Source organism: Heptranchias perlo, chromosome 3 (genome assembly GCF_035084215.1).
Source record: "Heptranchias perlo isolate sHepPer1 chromosome 3, sHepPer1.hap1, whole genome shotgun sequence".
Taxonomy (NCBI): Eukaryota; Metazoa; Chordata; class Chondrichthyes; order Hexanchiformes; family Hexanchidae; genus Heptranchias; species Heptranchias perlo.
Window position 1 is genome coordinate 127,829,200 of NC_090327.1, and position 22,992 is coordinate 127,852,191.

Here is a 22,992-nt window from a genome sequence, read left to right on the forward strand (position 1 = left end):
GTGATTTGTAAAGGTCTAGCATAACTTCCTTGTTTTTGTATTTAGTGCCCCTATTTACAAAGCCAATTATCCCATACGCTTTTATAACCACATTATCAACTTGTCCTGCCACCTTCAAAGATTTTTAATATTAGCAAAGAGATGATGGGATAGTTAACTTTTTGCTAACATTGAATCAGTTTAAAAATTAAATTTAAAAGGTTCCTCGGTGGTCTGTGCAATTATACTTCAGCTGATGCAAAAACTGAAAGCATGTAAGACTACCTCTTGTCTACCTCTTTCATCACATGCCAGAATTTGATCTGCTGACTTCACTTCCAAGTTATACTACGCAGTTTGCACTGATGTAAAGCTGAAACCACTTTGTATTAACACAGATACTGGTGTACACATATTAGTGAACACATCCAATAAGGGGGCCATTATATTGTTCCAAATTAAAGCACATTTGCAAAATGGTCACTAAATTGTTCTCAACCAGTAATAATGGTCTGCATTTGATTGAAACAAGATTCAATTAAAAGTCTATAGCAATTAAACAACAACAACTTGCATTTATATAGCACCTTTAATGTAGTAAAATGTCCCAAGGTGCTTCACAGGAGTGTTATCAGGCAACATATAAAGCCACGTATGAAGATATTAGGACAGGTAACCAAAAGCTTAGTCAAAGAGGTAGGATTTAAGGAGCATCTTAAAAGAGCAGGAGAGGTTTAGGGATGGAATTCCAGGGCCCACGCAGCTGAAAGCAGGAGAACTGTTGTATATTCTCTTGAGTGAGAAGTAACCATAAGCATCAGTAAGAAGGTAGGGTTACTAAGAGCTATTAGTCTTCAGGTATTTTTTTTCTGAAGTGAAATATTCAGCTGGTTCTCTGAAGAGAAAATTTAACAATCAATACAATGAGAACAATTGTAGTGACCATTTTGCAAATGTGCTTTAATTTGGAACAACATAATGGTCTCCTTATTGGATGTGTATTCTAAAAGGTGGCTGCCTAAAATGTCACTGCTATACAAGAGTGGAATTAATTAAAAAGCTTGTAATGCACTTGGAGAAGAGGTGTGAATTCAGGAGTACTTCTGATGACTTCCAGTGCTATAAGTTTATAACTTGCATTCATTTTTTCATATATGGTTTAAAAAATTGGGTGTGCTTTAAGGGAGCATTAGCACAGTGAATAATTTGAGTACATTTCATTTGAATCACGAACTAACAGTCATTCAAAGTGAATGCATTTCAAAGAAAGTAAATATGTGTGTAGTATGCACTAAATCCAGGATACTGCAGCTCTGGGTCTGATATAGTTACTAATGAGTGCCACAAATAAATTAATAGAAGATGCAATGCACAAAGGTTTGATGCATTGGTCATCTGTAAATGCAGGTTTCTATGGGGGAAGAGTAATGATTAGCTAAGTGGAGGAGGTCAGTTCAGTTGGGAATTATGCCATTCACCTCAGCTAAACTTGGTTTATTTGACAAGGAACTGTCACAGTTCTCTCATCTCTACAGGACCTTCCACATTTCATGGGTACCATGTCTATCAATATATAAAACTGTTGCGTTTACTACACGTTTTGTCCCATACACTCCAAAGGTCAGATGCCGCCTCTATACGTACAGATGCAAAACAATTTTAAGAAAAAGAAAAAATTCCCAGTCACTTAATGCTGGCTGCTTCTGACCTGGAGCCAGAAATTTACAAGCATTGTCCAACCTGCACCATTGTGTCACCAAGCAGCAATTAATCTCTGATTGGATGTTGTATTTAATTAATAACAATTACATTCAGTAGCCTTAAAGGAACAGAGTTCTACGTCAGCACAAAATAGTACATTGTGAATTACATGGTGTAACCCTTCTTTTCTTATAAAACTGCATATCATCCTACTTCCTATGAGCACTGCCATGAGAGATCATATATGTTACATCAACTTCCCATAGCACTGTGACCAACTGTAGTCTTCAGGTAAAGCGGGGTTGGAGGCGAGGGGATATTTGAGCTAGGATTTGCAGATGTAATTCAGTCCTATTTTAAAGTCAGAAATTCATCCCTTATTTTTATATTCATATTATAAATTCTTGATTCCACCTTTATACTCCATCTTCAATAAGGTACCTCATTGTAGACTCATGACTAAGGTTAGAACATGTCCGGGCTCCATTTTAGCACCCGCTATCGGGTGCGCTCCTGGCGGGGGGGGGGCTCCGAAAATCGGGGAATCCTGGAGCGGGTTGGGAGCCCGGCTCCAACCCGCCCACTTCCGGGTTCCCCACAGACGCGCCGACGTGCGCGTGCAGCCCCTGCATGTGGGACTCCCGCAGGCAATTAATGCCGGCAGGGTGCCACTTGACAATGTTTATCTTGCTATTTGAGGTCGTTAACAGACCTGATTAAGGGAATATGTGAGGAGGGGTGGGATTTTAGAAACAACTGGGACTGTTTCCCATACTGGGGGAAACACTCCCAGTTGAAATGGACGTGTTGCAGCTATCAGCCTGTGGCAGCTGCAAAGGTCCATTTGACAGGTGGGGGCGGGGGGGGGGGGGAGACCCTCACTCATTGCAGGAGGCAACTCTGTCACTTGGGACAAAGTTTGGTCTCCACCACCCTCCTCCTGACAATCAAATTCACCAACTTGCACACTTACCCAGGGTCCAGAGACATGTACCTACCTTGCAGACCCCCTCAGATGTACATCTTCCGGATGGGGGCTGCCATAGCTGCAGGCATAACCCCCTTCGGAGGGCGAACAGCATCACCAGCCTCGCCGGCCAAGCCGTCCACCTCTGACATGTGGAGCTCCACAACACAGTGCCGTGACACATCCACCTGCACAGCAGGAGGGACGGCAACCGCAGAGAGAGATGCGTCGCAGGGGGCACTACCCTCGCCACAGGGTCCACAGACCGAGGCTCAGCTTCCTGGACCTCTCTGAGCAGCAGTGCACAAGGAGGCTCAGAGTCACTCGACATGTAGTCATGGACATCTGCAGCCTCCTTCATGCCGAGCTGCTCCCGGCTGGCCCGAGCACCATCTTCTTACCTGTCGCTGTCAAAGTCACCACTGCCCTCAACAACTTCTCCTCCGCATCCTTCCAGGGTGCCACCGGGGACATCGCCGACGTCTCTCAGTCGTCTGCACAAAAGAGCCCTGCAAATACACCTATGCCCACTTTGCAGTGACACAATGGGTGGCATCAGGTGTGGGTCTTCATAGTGATCCTCAGGAAAGGGAATTATTGCACAAACCAGACAAGATTCGCAAAGACATGGCAGTAGTGGTGCCAATATAATATGTGATGTGAGTTGGTCAGAAATCAATAGAAGTAAAAACCATGACAAACCCTCAAACACCCTTGTGCATCCCCTTCATGCTCACAACATGTTTGCCTTACGCTTCCTACTGCACATATGTGATGCATGCCCTGTGGCTGCAGCACAGGTAGTGGTAGGTTGAGTGCGGCTGACCGTGAAAGAGATGCATGAGAGGGTGAGTAGGAGATAGAGCCATGAGATTGTATGAGGATTGGGTTGAGTGGTAGTGGCGGGATGAGTACTAGCGAGGTGAGTAAGTGCAGGTAAGATGAGGATGAGGTTTGAGTGGGTGTGAGGGGTGATGTGACAGAGTAGTGTTGGCAGTGCAGAAGGAGATGGGGGGTGGGGGCGGTGATGTGGCAGACGGAGTGTAGGGGAATGAGTAAGTGTACTCACTTTGGCTGACCTACTTCGGTTATTGTAGCGCCTCCTGCACTGTATACAGGTGGGCGATATGTTGGTGGCGCAGGTGACCTCCTCTGCCACCTCGAGCCAGGCGTTCTTGGTGGCAGAGGCAGGCCGCTTCCTCCCGCCCGCCGGGTGGAAGATCTCTGTCCTCCCCCTCCTCCTCACCCCATCCAATGATACCTGGAGTGAGGCATCATTAAACTGGGAGCAGCCTTCCCCCTGGGCTGCTCCACGCTGTATTTTTTCCTATTTGTTGCAACATCAGTCAGTGGAGGACTGCCCCTTTAAATAGAGCTCCTCCAGCTGACAGACCTTACTGCGCATGCGCAGCCCGCCCGACGCGCAGCTCAGCAGTGGGGAACCCGGAAGAGCAGGTAAGTGGATCCAATTAGGCTGCGATCGCGCGCGGGGCAAACTGATTTCACCGGGCGCGTTACTCATGCGCCCAATAGCCCCCCCCCCCGCCACGAACCCGCAGCCCTGGCAATATCGAGCCCGTGGAGTCGGGACAGGTAGCAGAATGGATAGCAAGTTGGCTACAAAACAGAAAATAGAGACTAGGGGTTAAGGGTAGCAACTCAGACTGGCAAAAGGTGGGAAGTGGTGTTCCACAGGGATCGGTGCTGGGACCACTGTTGTTTACAATTTACATCAACGATTTGGACTCGGGAATCGGCAGTACAATTTCAAAATTTGCAGACGGCACAAAATTGGAGGGTGTAGTTAATACAAAGGAAGAATGCGTTAAAATGCAAGAGGACATTAATAAACTGGCAGAATGGGCGTGTAATTGGCAAGTGTGGGGTGGTACATCTTGGTAGGAAGAATAAGGAAGCCTTGGATAATAAGGGTCTAAATGGGGTAAAGGAGCACAGGGATCTCGGGGTACAGATACACAAATCACAAAACGTAGCGACGCAGGTTAATACAGCCTTAAAAAAGGCACTGGGGTTCATTTCTGGAGGGATAGAGTTGAAAAGCGAAGAAGTTACGATAAACTTGTATAGAACCTTGGTTCGACCACATGGAGTACAGTGAACAATTCTGGTCTCCATATTATAAAAAGGATATAGAGGCATTGGAGAAGGTGCAAAAAAGATTCACAAAGATGACACCAGAACTAAGAAGATATACTCATCTGGAAAGTCTAAACAAGCGGGGGCTCTTTTCTCTAGAAAATAGAAGATTGAGGGGTAACCTGATAGAGTTCTTTAAGATAATGAAAGGGTTTGATAGGGTAACGTAGAGAAGATGTTTCCACATGTGGGGAGTCCAAAACTAGAGGTCATCAACATAAGATAGTCACTAATAAATCCAATAGGGAATTCAGGAGAAACTTCTTTACCCAGAGAGTGGTAAGAATGTGGAACGTGCTACCACAAGGAGTAGTTGAGGTGAATAGCATAGATGCATTTAAGAGGAAGCTAGATAAACACATGATGGAGAAAGAAATAGATGGGTATCCTGATAGGGGTAGATGAAGCAGGGAGGAAGGAGGCTTGTATGGAGCATAAACGCCGGCATAGACCATTTGGGCTGAATGGCCTGTTTCTGTGCTGTAGACTAATGGAACCTGCCTATGTAAACTTGTCACACTGTAATGGCACACCCCCACCAATAATGGTGCTGCAACAGCTCCATTTGGAAGAGTGTGTAATTATAACTTAACAAGTTTACATAGGCAGTTTCTGTTATAAACGTGGGCATAGAATTTATAATGGGAACGCTGACATAAGACTTTTAATATATTACTAGTATATCTTCAAGGTGTTGCTCAAGAGAATTTTCTGCTTAATAACATTAGAGGTGTTTATGCCATATAAGGGGATAACATCTGGGCCACTGATTTACAGTGATTGAATGAGTCAATGACCATTTTTATTCAGATGTTTTCCTCAGATTTTTGCTTTGGGAATTGAATTTTCTGTGAAAACTATATGTGAGTGATCTTTATTTTTAAATATATATTCCTTTATTTATATATTTAACTTTGTGACTATTTCAGGGTTCTCTGTAAACATTGCAGTAAGTGTTCTGTGATTGGTTCCTGGGAGATATGTATATCTGTCTGTCTGCGTATGTCTCTCTCTCTCTATCACACACATCGACAAGAAATATAAATGCTCTATTACTAAAACACTGGTGGTAATTAGAGCTTTCTAAATTTAACTTGTTTGTTAAATGAGGAAGGTCAATCTGTATGTCCCTGCCTTTGTGTCTCACAGCTGTATGCAATCAGACTATTTACATTTTCTAACTGTCAACAGAACATAGGTGATAATCAAGTAAGAAATTAGGACCCTTTTTGGTTCAAAATTTAACTGTTTTTTTCTGAAAAACAAACTAATTTACAATGAGGAAAGGCATTCTGCTGATTTCTAACTGAGCTTAATGCACTTTCTGAAGTTTATAGAAAAACACAGCATCTCTGTTTAAAAAATAGCATCTGTGTTTTAAAAAAAATACAAACTCAATTTTAGCTGAATGCAGGTTTTGGAAGTTGTCCACTAGTTTTTCTTCAAATAATTTTGGAAAACTTTTAAGTAGAAACTGCTAGCGCTAAAATAAAATATTCCGTTAGCACATCTGATGTAACTGTACTGATGCATGCTGGGAAATTAGTCACATGCTCAGATTGCACAGTCCAAATTCAGCTCAGAATCACAGCACTCGGGAAAAAATATCAAGGCCAAGCCCAGGCGTTTGGGAGAAGTTGAGGTCTTTTTATTTCAATGAAGGCACTAAAAGATACAGAAAACTATCAGTGTCATACCAGTGTGAAATATGTATTTTTTTTTAAAAAAAGTATTCTGTTTAAACCTTTATTTTGGACATTGGGGACTATTTTAATTTTCGACGGTGCAGTAAACTTCCGCTAGTGGATCAGCCGCCTGTTATACACCCCACTGATTTTCCATTCAATTGACTTCAGTCGAAAGGAAAATCAGGCGGGGTATATAACAAGTGGCCGATCTGCTACAGCCATTTAATCGTCCTCGCTGAAAGTGGAAACCTATCCCTAGAAATGTTATTTTCTGAAGGAAAAAAATTGGAGATGAAAATAATTTTCAGAAGGCGTTTTGAGCCATTTGTGGGAACCTGTTGGCCAGATTGTACGAGAGTGACAAGTTCACATTGGGAAAATCCATTATAAATGTCGACATAGGAATTTATAATGGGAAACAGTTGACTCAAGAATTGCAACAAAAGTACAACAGCAGCAAGTCAAAGTTTTGCAGACAGGAAGTGCACGCAGATGTATGGTTTTCAATAAGAGATATTAATATATTGAAAATCTTGCATCAGTGTGCATTTCCTGTCAAGTTTTACCGTTATTGATTCCTATATCCTACAATGGAAACTGCCTGTGTAACCTTGTTGAGCGCCACCACTGGCGGGAGGATGTAATAGAGCATGACAAGTTTACAGAGGCAATTTCCATTATAAATGTGGTCTAGAATTTATAAACTGAAAAACATAAAAGTGAGGACAGAATGTATGACTTTAAAATGGGGACTGAATTACATAGAGCACTGAGTTACAAGGGGGAGTGGGACTAGCTGGATTGCTCTTGCAGAGAGCCGGCACGAGCTCGATGGGCCGAATGGCCGCCTTCTGTGCTGTAACTATTCTATGATTCTATGATCTGCCTGCCCTGGTTCGATTATGCCCCATCCTCTAACCTTGCTTTATCTGAAGATGTCCCTTGGTTTTGACACCCAATGTACAATACCACAGGCAATCTATAGATATCTAACATCGAGTGTTTTTCACTGTCTGTCACATTTCAGGTGACACACAGTCACACATGAAAATTTCTGTGTCTTTCTTACAAAGAAAATATGGGGAACCGAGTGGCACTATTGTCTAGACACTGGCTTTTCACCTCTTGGACATGGGTTTAAATTTAACCCTGACTGATGGAATGAATGAATTCTGTTTTCTGACTTGTAAGGGTGCTATGTGAAAAGGGTTTGGGCAGTCTTAATCCAGTGGTAGCTGAGCATGGGGCTACAGCACAAAACTGCTGCTAATGGGTAATGTCACTCGGACAAGTCTAAGAATAGTCGATGTGAGCAAGTGCAAAAATACCACATTGGTGCAGTAGTGGGCGGTCTTCTGAGGTTGGGGTTGAAGCATATTGTTGGGGCTGAACAGAGGTAACGTTGCTATGCATGTAGCTGTGCAGTACCTGACTGGTAGTGCTTGACGCTGACTCTGGAAATGGAAAGTATTTTGTTCTTAACCACTGAAACCCTCACCTTGATCAGCGCAAAAAAGAAAGCCAGTCTGATCTCATCTTTGACCTGAGCATCTGTTACGACTAATTAGCCACTAATTAACCTAAGCAAGGAACAGCAATTACACCTTGTTGGCTCACGGGGACAGAGCAAGTTTTACACACCTGCCCCTTTAGCAGTAGAATAAATACATTGTGAGCTATAAGGTACAATGCTCCTGGCTTTATAAAACAGTGTATCCTCCAACCTTCTTGGAGCACTACAAAAGGAGATCTGGTAGTATACAGTTTTAAAAAAAAATTAGACATGAGCAAGAAATTCCCAAGAACATTTCCTGCTTATTTCAAGGTGGATAATTACAGACAGCAGCAAGTGAAGAAGAATAACTCAGTATTGTAGTAAGAGCTGTTAAAGCAATGGGCTGCAGAAAGGGTTGCCAATTCTGATTGGACTTATTCCTGGAGCTTTCATCGCATGACCTCCAGCCTCCAACCACCTCGCCCAGTCAAACAACCTTTTTTCCCCATCTCCAATATTTTTATAACTAATCAATGAAAGTGTTCAAATAAATGAGAAAAACACCATTTTTTATGAATGCCTGCATGATTTTTCTTCCAGGTTGCTCGCAGCAGTGTCCAGGAGATTAGTCTTAAATTTCTGAAGACTCAAGGACAACCCTGGAGGGTTGGCAACTCTAGCTGCAAATGGGGTAGCAAATGTAAAGGAATTTTCTGTTACAGTTTTATGACTAGTTTGTGAAAGCTTGTGCAAGAGAAATTGCAGGAAAGGAAACAGAGGAGGGGAACACCAGGGTGAAAGAAGAACACAGATTTATGTCTTAATTATTGTTGCAGGTTTAGTTATTTTACATGTTTATGGGTTTTAGGGATATTGGGGTAGAGTTTTCACTAGATTGTGCTGATTTTTTTCAGTGCAATCCGGCTGGATCAGCGCAAAAGTTTGAGGAATTTCGATGTACGGTGGGCGTAAATTATGTTCAGCGTAATTCGAGTTTCCGTGATCTTTTGCACTGGTTTAAAAATCATCGTGCTGAAGCAGCTATCAATGGAGTCTGGTTTCGACAGAGTCTATAATTGGGAATTTGGTGAGTGAGGAGATTCGGTGCGGTAAGGGGTAAGGTGCATTTAGTTAGTCAGCGGAGAGGAGCGTACTGAGAGAGGGTCACAGCAACAACAAAACAAAACTGCAGTGTGACGTCACAGGTAAGGCAGTTAGGTGATTTTTTTTTTTATTCGTTCACGGGATGTGGGCGTCGCTGGCAAGGCCGGCATTTATTGCCCATCCCTAATTGCCCTCGAGAAGGTGGTGGTGAGCCGCCTTCTTGAACCGCTGCAGTCCGTGTGGTGACGGTTCTCCCACAGTGCTGTTAGGAAGGGAGTTCCAGGATTTTGACCCAGCGACAATAAAGGAACGGCGATATATTTCCAAGTCGGGATGGTGTGTGACTTGGAGGGGAACGTGCAGGTGGTGTTGTTCCCATGCGCCTGCTGCCCTTGTCCTTCTAGGTGGTAGAGGTCGCGGGATTGGGAGGTGCTGTCGAAGAAGCCTTGGCGAGTTGCTGCAGTGCATCCTGTGGATGGTGCACACTGCAGCCACAGTGCGCCGGTGGTGAAGGGAGTGAATGTTTAGGGTGGTGGATGGGGTGCCAATCAAGCGGGCTGCTTTATCTTGGATGGTGTCGAGCTTCTTGAGTGTTGTTGGAGCTGCACTCATCCAGGCAAGTGGAGAGTATTCCATCACACTCCTGACTTGTGCCTTGTAGATGGTGGAAAGGCTTTGGGGAGTCAGGAGGTGAGTCACTCGCCGCAGAATACCCAGCCTCTGACCTGCTCTCGTAGTCACAGTATTTATATGGCTGGTCCAGTTAAGTTTCTGGTCAATGGTGACCCCCAGGATGTTGATGGTGGGGGATTCGGCGATGGTAATGCCGTTGAATGTCAAGGGGAGGTGGTTAGACTCTCTCTTGTTGGAGATTGTCATTGCCTGGCACTTATCTGGCGCGAATGTTACTTGCCACTTATCAGCCCAAGCCTGGATGTTGTCCAGGTCTTGCTGCATGCAGGCTCGGACTGCTTCATTATCTGAGGGGTTGCGAATGGAACTGAACACTGTGCAGTCATCAGCGAACATCCCCATTTCTGACCTTATGATGGAGGGAAGGTCATTGATGAAGCAGCTGAAGATGGTTGGGCCTAGGACACTGCCCTGAGGAACTCCTGCAGCAATGCCCTGGGGCTGAGATGATTGGCCTCCAACAACCACTACCATCTTCCTTTGTGCTAGGTATGACTCCAGCCACTGGAGAGTTTTCCCCCTGATTCCCTTCTGTTTTCTTCTTTCTTAGGACTGTGGGCTAAGTAGCTTATAGCATAAATCTTATAGCATAAATAAAAAAAACGAAACTTAATTTAGTTATAACAAGTCGCATTTTTTAGTGAATCAAGGTCCCTAGTGTAGTTAACATTCTCTAAATTAAGAGTAATTTAAAGGAGTAAACTCCTTAAAGGGAGTAACTAACGAGCTTAATCTAAGGCAAGTCATGGCAGCAGAGCTCGCACCCGTGCTATGCTCCTCCTGCGCTATGTGGGAAGTCATGGACACTACCGATGTCCCTGGCGACCATGTGTGCAGGAAGTGTGTCCAGCTGCAGCTACTGGCTAACCGCATTTCGGAGCTGGAGCTGCGGGTGGATTCAATGTGGAGCATCCGCGATGCTGAGACTATCGTGGATAGCACGTTCAGTGAGGTGGTCACACTGCAGGTAAAGATTACGCAGGCAGAAAGAAGAGTGATCATCAGGCAGAGTAAAAGGACTAGGCAGGTAGAGCAGGATTCCCCTGGGGCCATCTCCTTCTCAAACAGATATTCCGCTTTGGATATTGTTGGGGGAGATGGCTTATCAGAGGAATGCAGCAAGAGCCAAGACCATGGCACCACGAGTGACTCAGCTGCACAGGAGGGGAGGAAAAAGAACAGGAGAGCAATAGCGATAGGGGATTTCATCGTAAGGGGAACAGATAGGCGTTTCTGTGGCCGCAGACGTGACTCCAGGATGATATGTTGCCTCCCTGGTGCTAAGGTCAAGGATGTCACAGAGTGGCTGCAGGACATTCTGAAGGGGGAGGGTGAACAGCCAGAGGTCGTGGTCCATATCGGTACCAACAACATCGGTTAAAAAAAAGGGGATGAGGTCCTGCAAGCAGAATGTAGGGAGTTAGGAAATAAATTAAAAGGCAGGGCCTCTAACGTAGTAATCTCAGGATTACTCCCAGTGCCACGTGCTAGCGAGAGCAGAAATAGGAGAATAGACCAGATGACTGCATGGCTTGAGAGATGGTGTAGGAGGGAGGGGTTTAAATTCTTGAGGCATTGAGACTGATTCTGGGAAAGGTGGGACCTATACAAGCTGGACGGGTTGCACCCAAGCAGCACTGGGCCCAATATCCTTGTGGGGGCATTTGCTAGTTCTGTTGAGAAGGGTTTAAACTAGTATGGCAGGGGATGGGAACCAAAGGGCAGGTACAAATAGGACAAATTCAGACCAGGAAATGGGAAGTAGAAAAGCAATTAGTGATATCGTTAGCGACTCAAAAAGGCAAAAGAAGCAAAGGTTAAATAGTGTTCAGCACAGGAATCTGACGGGGTTAAAGGGTATATACTTCAATGCATGGAGTATTACAGACAAAGCGGATGAGCTAAGGGCACAGATAGACACATGGCAGCATGATATCAGTGCTATCATGGAAACCTGGCTTAAAGAGGGGGATAATTGGCAGCTCAATATCCCTGGATATAGAGTTTTCAGGCAGGATAGAGTGGGTGATAAAAAAGGAGGGGGGTAGCATTATTGGTTAAAGAACCAATTACAGTTGTGAGAAGGGATGATATGCTAAATGGATCATCAATCGAGGCCATATGGGTTGAGCTAAGAATTAAAAAAGGGGCAGTCACACTACTAGGAGTGTACTATAGACCCCCGAATAGCAAAAGGGAGATAGAAGAACAAATAGCTAGGCAAATTTCTGAGTGCAAATTTCTGAGTGCAAAAATAAGAGGGCAATAATACCCTAACATCAACTGGGATTCAAATAGTGTGAGGGGCACAGAGGGCGCAAAATTCTTGATCGGTGTCCAGGAGAACTTTTTTAGCCAGTACGTGACAAGCCCAACAAGAGGGGATGCAATTTTAGATTTAGTCCTGGGAAATGAAGATGGGCAAGTGGGTGAAGTGACAGTGGGTGACCATATTGGGGATAGTGACCTTTTAGCATTATTATGGAAAAGGACAGAGTTAAATCAGGAGTAAACGTTTTAAATTGGGGGAAGGCAAATTTTACAGAACTAAGAGGTGATTTGGCATAAGTGGACTGGACACAACTACTTGAGGAGAAATCAGTGGCAAGCCAGTGGGAGGCACTAAAAAGTGAAATTCTATGGGTACAATGCAAACATGTCCCCTCAAAGAAAAAGGGTGGCACTGCCAAATTTAGAGCACCCTGGTTGTCTAGAAGTATTCGGGGCAAGATAAAGCAGAAAAAGAAAGCTTATGACTGTCACAGAAAACTAAATACTGCAGAAAGCCTAAAGGAGTATAGAAAGTACAGGGATGACGTAAAAAAGGAAATAAGGAACGCAAAGAGCAGGCATGAAAAATATTAGCTAGTAAGATTAAAGAAAACCCAAAGATGTTTTATCAGTACATTAAGAACAAGAGGATAGCTAAGGAAAAGGTGGGATGTATCAGGGATGATAAGGGTAACTTGTTTGTAGAAGCAGAGGATGTGGGTAGGGTTTTAAATGAATATTTTGTCTCCGTATTCACAAAGGAAAGGGATGATCCAGACATAGTAGTTAAAGAGCAGAGGTGTGAAATATTGGATAAGGTAAACATAACGAGAGAGGAAGTACAAGAGGGACTGGAATCCTTGAAAGTTGATAAGTCATCAGGGCCGGATGGATTGTTTCCTAGGCTATTGATGGAAGTCAGGGAGGAAATAACGGATGCTCTGAGGATTATTTTCCAATCCTCACTAGATACAGGGGAGGTACCGGTGGACTGGAAGACTGCAAACTTAGTACCATTGTTTAAAAAAGGTACGAGGGAAAGGCCGAACAATTATAAGCCGGTCAGTCTTACCTCCGTGGTGGGCAAACTATTAGAATCAATACTGAGAGATAGGATAAACTGTCACTTGGAAAAGCATGGTTTAATCAGGGATAGTCAGCATGGATTTGTTCAGGGAAGGTCATGCCTTACAAATCTGATTGAATTCTTTGAGGAAGTGACAAGGAGGATTGATGAGGGTAGTGCAGTGGATGTTGTCTACATGGATTTTAGTAAGGCATTTGACAAGGTCCCATATGGCATACTGGTCAGAAAGGTAAAAACCCATGGGATACAGGGAAATGTAGCGAATTGGATCCAAAATTGGCTCAGTAACAGGAAACAAAGGGTAAAAGTAGATGGATGTCTTTGTGAATGGAAATCCATTTCCAGTGGTGTGCCAGAGGGCTCAGTGTTGGGTCCCTTGCTGTTTGTGTATATATTAATGATTTGGACTTGAATGTAGGGGGCATGATTGGCAAATTTGCAGACGAAACAAAAATTAGCCATGTAGTTGATAATGAAGAGGATAGCTGTAGACTCCAAGAAGATATCAATGGGTTGGTGGAGTGGGTGGAAAAGTGGCAAATGGAGTTCAACCCGGAGAAGTGTGAGGTAATGCAGTTAGGGAGGGCAAACAGTAAAAGGGAATACGCAGTAAACAGGAATATATTGAGAGGGGTGGAGGAAGTGAGAGACCTTGGAGTGCATGTGCACAGGTCCTTGAAGGTGGCAGTGCAGGTAGATAAGGTTGTGAAGAAGGCATACGGAATGCTCTCCGTTATTAGCCGAGCTATAGAATACACGGATGTAATGATGGAACTGTATAAAACGCTGGTAAGGCCACAGCTGGAGTATTGTGTGCAGTTCTGGTCACCACATTACAGGAAGGATGTAATTGCTCTGGAGAGAGTGCAGAGAAGATTTACAAGAATGTTGCCAGGGCTTGAATATTGCAGCTACGAGGAGAGATTGGATAGGCTGGGGTTGTTTTCCTTGGAGCAGAGGAGGCTGAGGGGAGACTTGATTGAGGTGTACAAAATTATGAGGGGCCTAGATAGAGTAGACAGGAAGTACCTATATCCCCTAGCGGAGAGTTCAAGAACTAGAGGGCATAGATTTAAGCTGATTGGTGGAAGGATTAGAGGGGACATGAGGAAAAACCTTTTTACCCAGAGGGTGGTGGGTTTATGGAATTCACTGCTCGAATTGGTGGTAGAGGCAGGGACCCTCAACTCTTTTAAAAAGTACCTGGACCTGCACCTAAAGTGCTGTAAGCTGCAGGGCTACGGACCGGATGCTGGAAGGTGGGATGAGAATGGGCACCTGGTTCAAAACCAATACGAAGAACTTTTATAGTTACATTAGGAAAAAGAGGGTGGTCAGGAGCAGTGTTGGCCCCTTAAAAACTGAAAGTGGGGATATTGTCATTGACAATGGGGAAATGGCGGACATGTTGAATAATTACTTTGCGTCAGTATTTACAATAGAAAAAGAGGATAGCATGCCGGAAATCCCAAGTAAACTAATATTGAATCGGGGACAGGGACTCGATAAAATTAATATAAGTAAAGCAACAATAATGAAGAAAATAATAGCACTAAAGAGTGACAAATCCCCAGGACCAGATGGTTTCCATCCCAGGGTTTTAAAGGAAGTAGGTGAGCACATTGCAGATGACCTAACTATAATCTTTCAAAGTTCTCTAGATTCAGGAACTGTCCCTCGAGATTGGAAAATTGCATATGTCACTCCGCTTTTTAAGAAAGGAGAGAGAGGGAAACCAGGGAATTATAGACCAGTTAGCCTAACATCTGTTGTGGGGAAAATGCTGGAGTCTATAATTAAGGATAGGGTGACTGAACACCTCAAGAATTTTCAGTTAATCAGAGAGAGCCAGCATGGATTTGTGAAAGGTAGGTCGTGCCTGACAAACCTGATTGAATTTTTTGAAGAGATGACTAAAGTAGTGGAGAGGGGAATGTCAATGGATGTTATTTATATGGACTTCCAGAAGGCATTTGATAAGGTTCCACATAAGAGACTGTTAGCTAAGATAGAAGCCCATGGAATCGAGGGAAAAGTACGGACTTGGTTAGGAAGTTGGCTGAGTGAAAGGCGACAGAGAGTAGGGATAATGGGTAGGTACTCACATTGGCAGGATGTGACTAGTGGAGTCCCGCATGGATCTGTCTTGGGGCCTCAATTATTCACAATATTTATTAACGATTTAGATAAAGGCATAGAAAGTGTCATATCTAAGTTTGCCGATGACACAAAGATTGGTGGCATTGTAAGCAGTGTAGATGAAAACATAAAATTACAAAGCGATATTGATAGATTAGGTGAATGGGCAAAACTGTGGCAAATGGAATTCAATGTAGATAAATGTGATGTCATCCACTTTGGATCAAAAAAGGATAGAACAGGGTACTTTCTAAATGGTAAAAAGTTAAAAACAGTGGATGTTCAAAGGGACTTAGGGGTTCAGGTACATAGATCATTGACGTGTCATGAACAGGTGCAGAAAATAATCAATAAGGCTAATGGAATGCTGGCCTTTATATCTGGAGGACTAGAGTACAAGGGGGCAGAAGTTATGCTGCAGCTATACAAAACCCTGGTTAGACCGCACCTGGAGTACTGTGAGCAGTTCTGGGCACTGCACCTTCGGAAGGACATATTGGCCTTGGAGGGAGTGCAGCGTAGGTTTACTGGAATGATACCCGGACTTCAAGGGTTAAGTTACAAGGAGAGATTACACAAATTGGGGTTGTATTCTCTGGAGTTTCGAAGGTTAAGGGGTGATCTGATCGAAGTTTATAAGATATTAAGGGGAACGGATAGGGTGGATAGAGAGAAACTATTTCTGCTGGTTGGGGATTCTAGGAGTAGGGGGCACAGTCTAAAAATTAGAGCCAGACCTTTCAGGAGCGAGATAAGAAAACATTTCTACACACAAAGGGTTGTAGAAGTTTGGAACTCTCTTCCGCAAACGGCAATTGATACTAGCTCAATTGCTAAATTTTAATGTGAGATAGATAGCTTTTTGGCAACCAAAGGTATTAAGGGATATGGGCCAAAGGCAGGTATATGGAGTTAGATCACAGATCAGCCATGATCTTATCAAATGGCGGAGCAGGCACGAGGGGCTGAATGGCCTACTCATGTTCCTACGTTCCTATGGTTGTTCTTCGAGTCGGAGCGGACACGATGGGCCGAATGGCCCCCTTCTGTGCTGTATCTTTTCTATGGTTCTATAGATTTCTAGACACAAAAGGCATCAAGGAGCATGGGGAGAGAACGGGAATATGGTATTGAGGTAGAGGATCAGCCACGATCATGTTGAATGGTGCAGCAGGCTCAAAAGGCTGGATGGCCTACTCCTGCTCCTGTTTTCTATGTTTCAATGTTTCTATTGCAAAAAAAAAATAAACGATTACGCTCTGTTAAGCTGCCGGATTGCGCTGATTCTTGGAAGATTTTACGTTTGTGATTATGTTTATGCATTTTAGCGGAAACTCGGAATGAAGCCCAGCCAACGCAATTTTCGTGTGCAATTTGCATCCAATTACCGATCGCGCCCAAAGCGGAAACTCTTCCCCCTTATTTTTAAATAAATGCACTCATATGACTCCTTTGTAATGACTACACGTGAATGTAGCCAAACTCTCATTGTGCATGAATACATTCCGAGCAGCAACCCATACATTTAGGCAATGCATTGCCCAGTTGAATGATCATGCTGAATTGTTGCACTTTTGATTTGAACAGTATTTTGTGGCCATGGCTCTGTTGTGACTCATTGAGGGAAGATCTCGTCCAGTTGTTATGTGCTTGCAATATTGTAAACACAACAGGAAGATTTCCTCTGACCTGTATTTGTTGGGAAATCATAAACCCGTTATTTGAGAATGTTTTTTTACGATTTTTCTAGAAATACTGAACAGAGGAAATTCTGTGTGAAATATGTGTTAAAGATATATCTTCTAAATAATCATATCATTTCTAAGCAATCAAGAGTGATGTTTTAAACCATTCTACAAAGTTAGTGGTGCAGAGAATTAAACAACACATTGCAGAACATATGTGTGTCCAACGGTAAGTATGCAAATTTTAACCTTGTGCAATGCGTCCTGGTAAAATATTTTCTATTCAAGTCTTATTCAGCAGCAGTCAATGAAATGTTTTCCATCAGTAATTAATTCATATTACAGTCTACCAACTGTGTGGGGGGAGGTAGTATTAAAATGATATATAAAAATTCACATGAGCGTTTGGAAAGTCTTGCTCAGAATTGATTTATAAACTTGCTGGTCTGTAACAGAATAAGTGTAATTAATTAATTTTGATCTTCAAAATGATTTAGAAGCTGCAATTGAGTACATTTTATTTCATATTATTACCTAAAGTTACTGAAAGAACCTGCCCAAATTGCAAGAGAGTCAATTTAATTAATAGTGTTGTTCTTGGTGATGATTTATAAAAACATTATACACGCAGTAGGAAGCCCATACCTCTTGCTTCATAGTACATGCTTTTGATTTTCACTCACACGATAGAACTGGCCAGCTAACATCTTGTGGTTCACTACGCTCTAAGGACCTCCTCCTGCACATCTTAGTATTTACTGGTCTCACTGACAACCTAATAACTTGACCTGCTTCTATGAAATATGTTCCCCAGGCAGTGCATGGTTTTGTGGATCACTTTTTTTTAAAAATAGGGAGCAAATATGAATCAGCTTTGCTGTAATAATATTTGTCAGCTTCCACAGAACCAAGCTGAATAGTCAGACGTGATTTAATTCACTTTAACCAGTACACAGGTTTAAGACCTGGTAAGGGAATTTGCTTGTTGGAACATAGGAACAGGAATAGGCCATTCAGCCCCTTGAGCCTGTTCCGCCATGGCTGATCTGTATCCTAACTCCATTTACCCACCTTCGCTGCATATCCCTTAATACTCTTGGCTAGCAAAAATCTGTTGATTCCAGATTTAAAATTATTAATTGAGCTAGCACCTATTGCTTTTTGTGGGAGAGAATTCCACACTTCTACCACGTTTTGCGTGGAGAAGGGTTTCCTAACTTCTCTCCTGACTGGCCTGGCTCTGATTTTAAGGTTATGTCCCTTTGTCCTAGACTCCCCGACTAGCGGGAAAAGGTTTCTCTCTATCTACCCTATCAATCAATTCCTTTCAAAATTCTAAAAACCTTAATCAAATCACCCCTTAACTTTCTATAATCCAGGGAATACAAGCCTAGTTTATGTAATCTTTCCTCATAATTTAATCCTTGGAGCCCTGGTAACCCTCAGATAATGAGGTGGTCCGTGCCCGCATGCAGCAAGACCTGGACAACATCCAGGCTTGGGCTGATAAGTGGCAAGTAACATTCGTACCAGATAAGTGCCAGGCAATGACCATCTCCAACAAGAGAGAGTCTAACCACTTCCCCTTGACATTCAATGGCATTACCATCGCCAAATCCCCCACCATCAATGTCCTGGGGGTCACTATTGACCAGAAACTTAACTGGACCAGCCACATAAATACTGCGGCTATAAGAGCAGGTCAGAGGCTGGGTATTCTGCGGCGAGTGACTCACCTCCTGACTCCCCAAAGTCTTTCCACCATCTACAAGGCACAAGTCAGGAGTGTGATGGAATACTCTCCATTTGCCTGGATGAGTGCAGCTCCAAAAACAATCAAGAAGCTCATTACCATCCAGGACAGAGCAGCCCGCTTGATTGGCATCCCATCCACTACCCTAAACATTCACTCCCTTCACCACCGGCGCACTGTTGCTGCAGTGTGTACCATCCACAGGATGCACTGCAGCAACTCGCCAAGGCTTCTTCGACAGCACCTCCCAAACCCGCGACCTCTACCACCTAGAAGGACAAGAGCAGCAGGCATATAGGAACAACACCACCTGCACATTCCCCTTAAGTCACACACCATCCCTACTTGGAAATATATTGCCGTTCCTTCATCGTCGCTGGGTCAAAATCCTGGAATTCCCTTCCTAACAGCACTGTGGGAGAACGTTCACCACACGGACTGCAGTGGTTCAAGAAGGTGGCTTACCACTACCTCTCAAGGGCAATTAGAGATGGGCAATAAATGCTGGCCTTGCCAGCGATGCCTACATCCCATGAACGAATAAAAAAAAATTCTGGTGAATCTGCGCTGCACTCCTCCAAGGCTAATATATGTTTTCTAAGGTGCGGTGCCCAGAACTATACACAGTTTTCCAGATGTGGTCTAACCAGGGCTTGGTATAGCTGTAGAAAAACTTCTTCCCTTTTATATTCTAACCGTCAAGATATAAAGGATAACATTCCATTAACCTTTTTGATTATTTCTTGTATCTGACCACTACATTTTAGTGATCTGTACACATGGACCCTTAAAACTCTTTGGACCTCCACTGTTCCTAGCTTTTCTCCATTTAAAAAATACTCTGATCTATCCTTTTTTTGGTCCAAAATGGATGACCTCACACTTACCTGCATTGAAATCCATCTGCCACAATTTTGCCCACTCACTTAATCTGTCAATGTCTCTTTGTAATTTTATGCTCCCACCTACGCAACTTGGAAGCTTGGATATATGGCTCTCTATTGTGTTATCTAAGTCAATAATAAATATCGTGAATTTTTGAGGCCCCAGAACAGACCCTTGTGGGATATCACCAGTCACTTCCTTCCAATTCAAGTACATACCCATTATCCCTACTCTCTGTCTTCCACCGCCTAACCAATCTCCTAACCAGGTCAATAATTTGCCTTCCATTCCATGAGCTATAATTTTAGCTAACAGACTCTTATGTGGAATCTTCTCGAATGTCTTCTGGAAGTCCATGTAAACTACATCCGTAGACATTCCCCTGTTGGGAACCTTGTTTAATAAATGATAGGAAATTATAATTAGGGTCAAGGACTTCTTTGCGTCACAATGACTATAAAAACACAAACAACCATCTTTAGAATCATAGAATCATAGAAGTTACAACATGGAAACAGGCCCTTCGGCCCAACATGTCCATGTCGCCCAGTTTATACCACTAAGCTAGTCCCAATTGCCTGCACTTGGCCCATATATCTTTGTTTGAGTATTGGTTAATTTCAGAATATTGGAAACTTTACCGCTAGGAGGATACAACACTAAATTGTAAAATGGTGCGAGTATTTACATCCTTTCAGAGGTAGACTATTAGGCTGGGAATTTCCTCGGGGGAGGGGGTTCTCCCGATCGGCGGAAGATCGGTGGAAACCGTGGGATACACGCGCAAATGCGGTTTCCGCCGATCTTCGATCGATGTTACGCCAACCGATCAGGCGAACCCCTGTGAAATTCCCAGCGTAAGCATTTTGGGAGGCAGTGGGGTATAGCTTCGCCGAGGCTTGGTTTTGAGCACAAAGGAGTCGATACGGCCGCAACACAGGCCCGAACCAGGAGGTCCGAGGCCGGTTTAAAGTTGGGCTTCGGGCCTCGTTAATATTAACTGACGGCGCCTGTCGCCCCTCCCCAGGCAGCTCGCCCACTTGAAGAAATGAATATCGGGCTGCTTGCCTTGCCAGCAGCGGCTGGAAGGTAAGTCCTGGGCAAGGGGTTGGAGCGGCAACAGGGGTCCGGCCGATCGGGATACTGTGGAGTCGGGGAGGGTGGTGACGCACTCCTGCTGGCTCCATAGCAATGATTTTTAGTGGTTGCTGAGCGACCGCTTAAGCAGGCGTGGTTCCTGCTCTGCTCTGCAATATCGAATTTAGTAGTGGAAGGCCTAAAACTTGTGTTAGGACTCTCATTAACATATGTAAGGGGCCTAGCACCTGTATTAGGCAGCTGCTAGGGACGCCTAAAAATGGACCTACCCCGTATCGAGTCGCAAGGTTTTCAGGCCTCCTTTCAGCCCGGGACGTTGGTCCCTGAAATTGGCCCTTCTTATCATCCGTTTTACGCCCATAAAATGGGCGCAGGGAGTCCAACTCCTACCAGTGAATCCCTTGACAGGCAGGGTATAAGGATATGTATACCTGAGCACCTTCAGAGGTAGGATCTGAGGGAGCCCTTAGCCGGGCTCATTCTGAGCTTTCAGAAAGAAGGAAATGTTTATCTGAGTCTCTTCACTTTTATAGGGGCTCATACCATTGCACAAATCCTTCCTTCTACCAGTGTAAAATTTGCTATCGTTTCCATTTTAGAATATCGGATATTATGGAGAAGGGAATAAAAAAATAAGAAATGGCAGAAAAAAAATAAAAATGGAATCACGACTTCTGTATGTGCAGTAAAGCATAAGAATACTTGATTTTTTTTTTTCTTTTCTTAATTTCCTGGGTCTGTGGTACAATGTTAAATGGCGAATTGTCTTTGTCATTTTCTAGGTCAGATTCTTCCCCTGAAGAAGCAGTGAAAACTCTTGCTACACACAGCCGGTTTGTATTTCGGATGTTCCTGGAGGAGCTTGGAGTATCACAGTGGTGCTCGTCGGAGGCCTGGCTCATTATGCTGCTCGTAGCTTTGATCTGGTTTGTGCGGCTTTACCTGCATTACTGCAGCCAGTGGCTCTACCTCCAGGCGATTGGTGTCCCCGTCAACAAGTAAGCTCGCTGGCCTTGATATTTATGTATGAGATGCTGGGAAGCAGCTCAAAGCAAACTTTTGCATCTTCAGTATCTAGTTTATTGCTCTTTATCGGAGGAATCAGAATGACATGACAAATGAGTTTGTGTAAAAAAATGACACAGGGAATCAATTTTATGTATTTATTATACCACATTGACCTCTGGAAGAGTTTATACTGAGAACTCTTATTTATTTTTGAAACGTAGTTAATAATCCACTGTAACACAATTGTAGGATAAAGTTAGGAAAGTAACTACTAAGCTTTAATGGAATTTTGAAAATGAGAGCTACTTGGTGTCACATGCCAATGCCATCTAATTATTGTCATATCATCAATCCCAAATAGTGTGTATCATACAGCTTTTGTTTAAAATTGCTCCAAAACAAGATTTTCATCCATCAACCATGCACCCTTCCTCCCCTTTTGGTCTTCCCATAATTTAGCATTCAAGCCTTAAAATAGTCATTTTAAAGGGGAACTGTCTTCATGAAAAAGTGTCTTCATTTCTTTTCAAATATGTGACACAATGGTATAAATCCCTTTGAAATGCATCATCCTGTCACTGGCACGTGACATTGGAACACAAATGATGCACAGCTCATTCTAGCTCCAATCTCATCCCAAATAAAATGAAAATGTTCCTGAAATACTCTTTCTTAAGATGTTTCTCCTTTCAATAAAAATAAATAAATAACAGCGACCTTGAAACTGCACCGTGGTGTGCTACTGTACGAATGCTAAACATATTCATCGAACGTTCTCAACTTCACTATTTTAGCAGAACCGTAAACAGGTCACTGCCTCCATTAAGATGGCGCAGAGAGGAACTTAAGGCCATCTCATAGCATAATTGTAGGTGCTGATTGTTCACATATTCAATTTGGCTTTGTATAAATGTAATCATAAAAAATAAAAATCTAAATTCCTAGACATTTTCAAATCCTTTCTAGCAACTTCCAATCCAATGAACGGGGTAAAAAATTGACAAGTAAAAAAAAAAGGCATTGATGCCCAAGATGGCAGCATTAGTTACGTTTGGGAGGTGCTGTGGTATAGAAGTTATTAAGTTTGTCATCTTGCTTCTCAACATGCCATCTCCAACTAATTACTGCTTAAAAATGAGATGAACATTGTTTCTGGTGAGGTCATGTAAAACAAATGCATAATTGTTATTTTTCTAATTATTCTATTGTACTAATTTAAAATATATATATATAATTACAAGAAAGCTGACCTCGACATGTGTAAGGATTGTAATAGCCTAGC

General features: G+C 43.2%; 1 protein-coding gene across 1 annotated transcript in view; it reads left to right on the forward strand.

Annotated features, from left to right (window-relative positions):
* ofcc1 (orofacial cleft 1 candidate 1) overlaps positions 1-22,992 on the forward strand; it is a 149,234-nt gene that overhangs the window by 85,531 nt on the left and 40,711 nt on the right. The window contains exon 8 of the mRNA XM_067977282.1: positions 21,485-21,700. Coding sequence (XP_067833383.1) covers positions 21,485-21,700 — 216 coding nt within the window. The remainder of the gene's footprint in view (positions 1-21,484; positions 21,701-22,992) is intronic.